The sequence below is a fragment of the Ambystoma mexicanum genome, chromosome 9 (assembly GCF_040938575.1).
Source record: "Ambystoma mexicanum isolate Mex_15411 chromosome 9, UKY_AmexF1_1, whole genome shotgun sequence".
Taxonomy (NCBI): Eukaryota; Metazoa; Chordata; class Amphibia; order Caudata; family Ambystomatidae; genus Ambystoma; species Ambystoma mexicanum.
Genome location: NC_090931.1, coordinates 440,481,100 through 440,490,843, shown reverse-complemented (window position 1 = coordinate 440,490,843; position 9,744 = coordinate 440,481,100). Strand labels below are relative to the sequence as shown.

Below are 9,744 nucleotides of genomic sequence, written 5' to 3'. Positions count from 1 at the left end.
TGTGACAATGTCTTCTAGCTGTTGGCATGGGGGCGACACATGGGACCAAGCCCCACCGCTAAGTGATTTGGACCCTGGGAGCGATATGGGGAGAATTTCCGAGTTGCCCCACAGAACATGGAACAGCTGGAAGGAAAGCCCATTTCAGAGAGTCCTTTAGAGATATGTATGCAAATCCCACTGAGCCTTCTCATGTGGACCCGCAGTGTTGTTGTCATATGACAGACATTAGAAATCATAATCTTGAGATACCATCCACAAAGATGCTGGCCACATAGTGTGTGAGCCGGTGAGAGCACGTAGAACAAATGAAACTTTGCTGGTTCTGCTAACTGCAATGGAGATATTCTCATGGAATTAGAAATCAAGATGGGGGACTTGCCTCCTATAGGTTCGGTATGCTTCATTAAGCAAACTCACACAGCTGAGAAAAGTACCACATACTCCCCACCCACCCAACAATCCCCTGGTGGCACCAGTTAACTTTAACCCAGCCTCGAAAGGAGGAGACAGAGGAGTATATAAATGCAGGGAGGGGGACGCTAATGGTGTGAAGTTAGACAAGTGGAGCAGTGCAGAGATAAAGGTGCGGAACAGGATGGAGGTTTCAGAGGAAAGCAAGGTGGAGATGAAAATGGAGCGAATTAAGCTAAATGAAAGGTGGGGGAAGAAGAGGTTGCACAAGGTGAACATAAGGGGCGTGGGAGAGGACATTGGAGGTTGGAGGAAGCGAAGAAGAGAGTGAGAAAGTGCAAGAGAGAAAGGGACAGAGAAAGAAAGATTGAGCATGCATGAGCCTGCAAGAGATAAAACATCAAGGGAATTGGAGAAGTGGTGTAGAGGAAGGAACGGTTGTCGATGCAGGGGAGAAGAGACCTGTATGACGATGGTATATCCTTTTGGAGGTGCAGGGCAGTTCAAGAATAAGACAAAGCATTTTCAGTTGTTTGGTAGAAGTGGGAGAAGGAACGAGAAAGTAGTAAAACATCAAGGAATTTAGGCAACTGAAGACTCAAGGGATAGCGCCAAAGTCTACTGACAGCACGATGAGCCCAAACGAGCGACAAATCAGAGGAGGAAATTAAGACTCGCTTGGGTGGCAGTTGCCTCAAGACCCATAGAGAAGTAGGTGACTAGAACCCAGCCAGGCACCTAAAGGCATTCCTGGCTTACCTCACCTTTGGGAGACACAGTGGAGTTTTCTGAAACAGAGCCTGGAGCTGCAAAACGAATGCCTGCAACTTCTGTGCCCCTATAATCTACCAATGGCCTTGAAAGGGAGATCAAAGCAGTGACCAGGACTTCACTTCTCCGAGCGACATTGTACCATAAGACCTCAGTGACACAAGAGAGAGCCCTTAGAAGGACCTTGCAAATCCAGAAGACTTGTCTTTGCCCATCCTTTGCACACAGTCCCAATCAACCTTTCTGAACTCAAATCCTGACTAGTGTCCCGATGGAGTCCACTATTGTTCTCTCTCGAAATAATGACTTTCTCCATTTGAAGCAACACCTTCACTCCCCAGCAAATCCAAACACAGCAACAAGTGGGACTGAGAGGACTAGTGTCTATTTTACAAACATTGACATTTTTCAGGCAGAGCACTGAAGAAACACTCAGCAAGTTTCATAATCTCAAATGCACAATGAAAAACAGTATACTTTATTTCGAAAGACAGATATAGTTTAAAATTATTTACATTTATTAGAAATAGTCTAGTACAGTATTTATTTTTCTTCTTTTAACATGGTTTTAAGGTTGCCTAATCATTTACAGTGGGCATTAAGAATGGCTTGGAACATCTGGGGATTTCAAAAGACAAAGGTCAGGTGAAAGGGCAACAATACATGGGCTCTGCCGATAACATCCAGGACGCTGGACAAGTTGCTAGGTCCTGCACCTCAGCCTGTACATTGAGCTGTTAAACAGTACCAGATTAACAGTTTGGGTAACCAATGTATTCCATAGGACAGCTACAGCACAGGCATGGACCAGTAATGCGTGTTATATTGTCATAGTGTTTACACATCCACTAACTCGAGGTACTCTGAAGACAAACGTGGAATCTAATCTCCATGGTCATAAAATGAGGGTGTTTCAATGAATGCACCCATTCCAGCAGCACTGGTGAAACGTGATGGCGGCTTCTATACACTAATCACCAAATAAACAATCAGTGATATTTGTTACTAGCCAGTCAGGGCCGGAATCAAGGCCTCACTTCTAATGCCTTACTCAACTCTTAGTGGATACACGGATGTTAATTAAATTAAGCTCAGTTTTAGTAACGTGTACTAACTAACTACTTCTGCTGCATTTAGAGAGCCTTTGGTAAAAATACTTCACAATACCCTTTTTAGAAATGTGAACTCCTACTAAGCAGCAAGTTTATTATAGGGAAGCAGATAAGACATGCAGCGAATGAACAGGAACTGCATAGCTCAAATGACATAGTATTCCCCTGGTATTTGAGCTCAAATATATCTCGTTATCCTTTAGAAGGAAAAGTACTCTACCAAGAGCTGGGACGTGTCAATGCAAGGCAAATTTGAATGAACGGGAGAATCAGGTCAAGATGAGGGCAAAACAGGAAGGAAGCAGAACACAAAGGAGATAATATTGAAGGCAGCACACTGTGAACACAACCTACCAAAAGTAACATTTCATCTGGGTAACATGTCCAGCATATCTTGGTATGAAATCCCTGAAGATTAATATGTTCTGGGCTAGACAAATGCCCACGTGGATACAGATACAAAGCACATTTAGAAATATGAAGGTAAATCGGCCAGGAAATGGATAATATAAGCCCACAAACAAAGAGGAATGCAAATCTTCTAATAACGTTTTAGGGTCCACTGTTAGAATAGTCAGACTTTTGCCTCAGACAAGTGTTTGTCAACCATGCTCTGTTTTTAGTAGTAAATACGTTTTGTACTGTGTTCTCCGTCAGCTAGAGAGGTATAAAACTCCACCAGAGAGCTTTTCGCAACGGATGAAAGTCTGAATAAGTCAGAGATTTTACTGTTTACATGCTTTTAATTAAAGTGGTGTTCGGAAGTCTTTGCAAGGAGGGGAAAACCGTCACAATTTCACTTCGGCATTTCAATAACTTGCAGAGGAAAAATATACCCCTCCCCCTTGGTGATCCACCAGCTACATTACATTACATCAGCTGGCAAGCTACATTAAAAATGTCATGATTTTCTATTAATTAAAATGTTCATGTTAAGTTTCTCGTTTTCAACCATAGGAAACCAGAATGAAGTTGGACAACCGTGGGTTAGCACTTTTCAAGGGAATCCAACAGTGGTTCAGATTAGTATTTAAGTCCGGTTGCAGCTATTCTCCCACCCTACACGTAGGCTATGTGAAGCCACCTTCTGCTGAGATACATTGAAGGCCGATAGGAGAACACCAACAAGTCTCCAAGCTCTGCCTGTCCAATGGCCAACGAGAAGGTCTCCAATCGAATGCTTTTAACTCCAGACGTCCAAGGAGTAACGTCCCTTTGTCATTAGTTTCTTAACGTAATCCACAGCCTGAGGTTGCTCCAATTTGGCAAACTCTGCCACAATTTCATAAAATGTATTCTGCACATCTCGGGCCATGTATCGTGCATCCCTAAAATTAGAGGTAGAAAAATTAGTCTGATAGTTTCCAATTAAGGATAAAATAAAACACACAAGAACGTAATGTCCCTTCTTTATCATGACCACATTATATTGGTAACGGAAGGCTTGGCCGCTGAAGAATTGGTTGAATCTGATCTCATCCCATTTTTTAAAACGATTTTTACCGCAAATATATGTGGGGTGTGGGTTTAAGTGAATAATGTGAGGGGGAGGTTCTGAGGGGTGCCACGGGCAGTCACCCTGCATATATTTGCGGGAAAGTTTAAAAAAAAAATGTGATGAAATCGTTTGACCAAAACAATTCGACCAGATCACATAGAACTCATTTAATAGAAATCGGAAATCAGATCACATTTTAAAAAAAAAAAGTGCAAAGATATTCCTATTATTTCTCATTTAAAAGCATTTCTACCATCCTTAAACCCTAGATTACAATCATAAATAACCCAATGTACCCCTGAGGCAATAATGAGGTTTGGCCTCATCTATGCTCTGTATCTCGCGTTGTTATGGGTTATCTAATGAGGTATACACAGAAAAAGCTTTGTATTGTAATATTTCAACCCTGATAACTTCCACGGCAGAGCCATCACTCTTTGTGCATCCTGAAAGCCTTCAGGTTACACAGGTCTTACCAGTGCACACTTCAGACGGATCCACTATGCAAGCTATACAGATCTTACAAGAGAAGGTCTTGCATAAAAGATCTTGCATGCAGATCTTGCAAAGCATGGGATAAAGAGCAGAACAAATTGGACAATCCACAGATGTCCACTGTTCCTAACTGAAACTATTGAGCTAACAGTACACAGAATGTAGTCCTGTATCATTTCTTATTACATGCAAACGTATGTTGCAATACCATGTTCGTGGTCACACCCTTCTCCATCAGGGTGCACCGCTGCACAGTTCTCTTCAAATTATGTCTTTCAAATGTTTTTACAGCCATTGTTTCAGCATACACAGAGACAAACAATGTTACTTATTGGCACTTCTAAAGCAAACCTACGTTGGTATGTTTAAGTTTCAAAAAAACCTAAATCACAAAAAGCTAACCAGGCAAACATCAGAGGTGTAAGATTTCTCCTGAACATGCATCCGTGAAATACTTAATTAGTAAATGCCGACCATCAGAGGTTATGATGCATTGTTTCTTTGTTTAAAAGTACCCCTCCCCCACCTCTTCCAAGACATAACGAAACATACCTAGTGCTACACATAAGATTTTTTATATTTTGAAGTAGACTTATTGTACTTATTACTGTACTTTTGGAAGTTGGAAGTAAAAGGGAATTCTAGTGCATACAATGTAGCTCATTCTTGAAAATATATTTTCGCTGTAATACATTTTGGAATTGTCTTATAATTCTAAATTAGGGGTGCCATTTCAGATGATGTAGCACTTTTGCCCAGCTCCTCTGTGGCATTTTCTTGGGAATACGTCAATGCAAGAGTGCCTGCACATCAAGGTGCAGCCAACTGCTTACTGGCACTCTACATTATATTGGCTTGGGAGTGTTAGCCTGATTTCAGAGAGTAAAACAAGAACACTGATTATCTGGAGTCTTGTGAAATACATGTTTTAATTCCGAACAGTTTTAGTGAGTGGTAGATATCCGGCCTTCTGAGCGAGCTGCCAGAATGGCTTTGCTTTTGCATTGAGCTTGTTCAAAAGAAGGTATCTAGGAAGTGGATGTATCCCAGCAGAGAACAATTCACAGAATCGAAAAGAGAGGGGACCTGGATTGTGAGAACGTTAGCTTCCAGTGGAGTAAGCAAATGAAAAGGTATCCTGGCCATTCTAAGGAGCACTTTCCCATTTGGAGGGATTTATTTAGAAAAGTCCACGATAACCTTGAGTCCCATGTAGGGGGCGCAGGGTAAAAAGAAGGTTTTAGAAAACCAGCCGGGAAGCGGGCGGGGAGTGTTGTGATCAAAAAAAGTACAATGAAAACATACACCAGGCTTGAGGAAACAATGTCTCACCCCAAGGCTTGTGTGAGGCAGAGGTTGTAGATGCAGGTTTGTCTACCTTTTACCCTGTGTGAGGGAAGGTCACTGCGGATTAGTTCTTATTCTGTGATGGAGTTTCAGGACAGACTGAGGATGCAATGTTTCCCTTAGTGCAACTGATGTTTAATGTCACAACAATTTCAACTGCTACCACAAGTTCACTTTTATTGTAATCTAGTTTGGACAGGAGCACTCTGCACTTAGGGCAATGGATTTAATATCCACCCAGGATTGTAATATTTAAATTAAATGTTGCTGTATTCAATGTAATGATATGGGCATTTGTTGTGGCTGCGTTGCCTTGCTGACCGAGGCTCTGCCACATGCAAGCAGGAGGTTTCACACATGAAACACACTGCAAGAGAATGAGGTACACAGAGAGACGGCATATTTCTCACTGCCTGTGTTTATAGAAACGAGGTAGGTGGGCCAAGGGGCTACAGTGATCAATGTCAACCATTTTAGAGATGAAGACAACATCGCTTAGACTACAGAGTGTGTTATTAGGAACTCATAAAAAGGGACCATTTATGTCGGAGAAAACACACTGAACATGTATTTGATGCTATTCGGTTTCTCTTTTAGTGATGCACTTAGATGGATGCATAAAGAGGGTCCTAGATTTCTTTGCCTAGGTAAATTACTTTTATCTTCTCTTTTTTTGTAATGGGGGTCCCCATATCTCTCTCTTATCCCCACTACGACCACTACCCCACCACCTTAACCCTCTATATTCCCTACCCCTTCAAAAGAATATATTTAAACTTTCCCAAATAAGGGATTTTGGTGGGAGTAAATTGTCATAATGTAACTTGCAGATACGATTTCGAAGTGAGTATTTTACTCTATTACATTAGAAGTACAATGAGTTGTTTTCCAACTATCAATTCGGCGTGGATAAACAATAGGACAGTAGACAGTGTGCGTGTGGTTCCATATATGATTCACTGTGAACGATTCCTGTAGCTGCACTAAAAAGGTTTAACAGTGTTACCTGCTTTCCAGGACAATCATTTTCCTTTCACATTGCCGTTTCGAGTTCCGACTTGGAGTCATGATATCTTGTCAGATCGCTTTTCAACAGTCAAACAGCAAACCATCCCAGTGTTCCTGACCTGCTCGGAAACATCACGTGCACACAGCCTTGAGCTGGGTATTTCAAAAAGAAAGATCAGGTCGAGTATCTCTCATTGTGCATTCCGAGTCATTTTCCCCATTTCCAAGAAGTGCCAAGCTCTTGCAAGCCACATCACTTTTGTTGGCGTGCCAGAACCTGGCAATACACCATCTCACTGTTAAACGTAAGATCTGATAAAACGTTCCCCCTTCCCAGCATCCTCTCCAACACGGGTATGAGATTTTCGAGTATTGTCGGTTCAGAGCGTGCTGGGATAGGCACCACCTGTAGACGGGTTTTGTGCTGTACGACAGTTATCTTGTGTGTTCCCCTCCATATATATGTTGTCCCAGTCTGCCTCTTCCCAATCTATACCTAGGTCCCCTTGCCAGGTAATCGTGCATCTATCCGGCTGGGGTCTAGTGGATAATTCCAGCAGCTGTTATATCCCTTAAACAAGCCCCTTTGTACCAATGCTTGTTGGAGCAGTTTTTCAAATGGGGTCGGATTTCTGGAGCCCATTGTCTGATCGCCCTCTGCAAGATCCAGTGCCTAATTTGGAGGTATTGTAGTCTATCCGTCTCACCCATCCCAAAAGCTTTCTTGCATTACTGAACATATCTGATCTCTCGTTTATGAAACATGTCCCTCAGTCGCCTACACCCTCCTCCTGTTAGGGAGAATTCTCTTCTAAGGCTAATTTCCCTTATCTTTAGAGTCACCTAGCAGCTTAGCTGGATTTGAAGGGTTTATTTTTTTCTCCTACTAAGAGTGAGACCTATTTTCCCCATTCTTAGACAGATTGCTAGTGTGTGTGTTTTAGGCTATCTTGTGTACTTATGGTCTATGGGGTTTTCTCACCCTCATAAGAATCATCTTTTTAACATGTGTGATACACAGCACCCTCCGTGCAGTACCACAGGGGTGTCGTAGCGACCCCCAATCATAGACTCCATACCCTGGGACTGACTACTGTCAATTACTAGTCAATAATTATGACCGAAACCAGTACAACCCATCTTACTATGGAGGTGCTGGGAAGGGTAAATAGTTTTTCCCTGGTGTTCATTTTTGAGGGGTACCGTACAGTCCCTCTCTCCAAAGTTTCTGGCTGGTGGCAGTGGTTACTATCGTTAATATTCCGACCGCAATTATTTCCCTATGGGATTTTCCCATTGTTCGAGGCTACCACTTTTACTCACAGCCTCGAACATACCGCCGGTTTATTTTAATATTAACTTTAATCCGGTGTTTTTTTTTTGGCCAGAACTTTAATAATATTTCTTTCTTGTGTCTTTCTCTGAAATCCTAACCCGGGTCGGGGATCCTTTGTTTGTCCTTTTTGCGGGCTTCTGCGCAGAAGGCCTCCTCTCGGCGCCACTGAGTCTGGGGTAGACAGGATGTGTGGGAGGAGGAATAGGCACCCTGGACAGGGTTGCCTACACAACCCAAGTCGCACTCTGCCCCGATAGGCTGGGGGGTTATCCTGCCAGGAGAACCACCCCACTGTGTGAGTGACAGCTAAGCTGTATGAATGGGGGTCTTGCTGCATAAAAGCAGGGTCCTGAGGACTGGAGGACAAGACGTCGCCAATGGAACTAGACACCCGAAGAGGAGAGAAGCTGAAGACATCTGCAACAACTGAACCACCGGTGAAGCCCTGCTGCAGATCCTCACCACTTTTCTCCAACGACTCGAGAAGATCTTTGCCTGCAAGAGTCTTCTTCCCTTGAGCTGGTGGGGCCAACCAGTTCACCAATTGCCTTCCAGGACCTGCCTTGGTCGAATCGCCAGTGCCCAGCACTCGGAGACCGGACTGCCAGGCACCCGTCCACCACGACCGCGATTTACTTTTTATTTGTTTTGGCAGAACCGCGGCTGGCTTCATCCCTGGGCAGTGCAGTAACTCGAACCTTCCTCCACGACGAGAGCCTCTCTTCCTTTGCTGGATCTCCCGAACTGCAGGGAACTACCGCCACCGAAGGAGCCTCTTCCACTTTAAAGGTACATTGTTCTGCCAGGCCTCCTGTTTCGTTGGATATCGCTAAAGGTGTTTTAAATCCTTTACTTACCTACTGGATTGGCCGCCCCTATCGTCTAACATTGTCTTTTACCTTCTGCAACCGCCTTTTCAAATCGTTAAACAAAGACTTGACTGCAGCTACTAGAACAGTTTGATCCTGGGCACATTGCCTTGTACCATTGACTCTCGCACAGGCCTATTGACTCTAGCTAAATCTGTTACAACTGCCTTCTCTAGATTGCTTCTCACCTAGAAATGTGTTGGTGCACCTAACTCTTATAACCACCTTTTTCTTCCCCTTCTTTTAATATTGTAACGTGCCATTTTGCTCTGTTTTCACGTAAAAATTGCTTATGCTAAAGTGCTGCCTTGCCTAACTTGTTCACAATCTTCTTGGGAAGTGTTGCTGGTGTTTTACAGAGTCTAAACCTAAATAACTTGTCTACAATTTAAATAGGGAGTTGTGTATACTTTTGACTGTTTTAACTTGCTTTGATAATAGGGATTTGTGTGTTTAATAAAATAAATATATATATTCTTTTCAATACAAAGCTTTGGTCAGTGTTTCCTTGTCCCATAGTACTGAGGCCCTATTGTGTAAACCCGGAATACTGCCCATCTCCCTCTTGAGATAAGTTTGACTGCTCAGCCACAGCTACCAACTATATCTGTGTGGTACCGACTGATACCAAAGGGGATTTATTGCATACACCTGTAGTCCTAATCTTCTTTAGTGCTCCCTAAGGGAACTGCATAGGATTCTGCCTAACACCTCCTCCTCCTCCAATTTCGTGCATTTATTTTACCTCCCAGCCTGGGTGTAAAAGCTGGTTGCGTCTGATAGGGGTGTATAGGGAGGGGAATACCGAGTCCATGTTTTGCGCTATCCTGTTACAGACCATTATTGTAGATTTTGTTACGTAATCGATATAGAAACTCCTGGGCCTACTCTATT

At 43.1% G+C, this 9,744-nt stretch overlaps 1 protein-coding gene across 4 annotated transcripts in view; it reads right to left on the bottom strand.

Annotated features, from left to right (window-relative positions):
• Positions 1 to 1,635: 1,635 nt before the first annotated feature.
• Positions 1,636 to 9,744, bottom strand: part of POR (cytochrome p450 oxidoreductase) — a 964,880-nt gene continuing 956,771 nt past the window's right edge. For all 4 annotated transcript variants that reach the window (XM_069614934.1, XM_069614935.1, XM_069614933.1 and 1 more), the window contains one exon: positions 1,636 to 3,625. In XM_069614934.1, the coding sequence (XP_069471035.1) occupies positions 3,481 to 3,625 (145 nt within the window). In that variant the 3' untranslated portion in view covers positions 1,636 to 3,480. The remainder of the gene's footprint in view (positions 3,626 to 9,744) is intronic.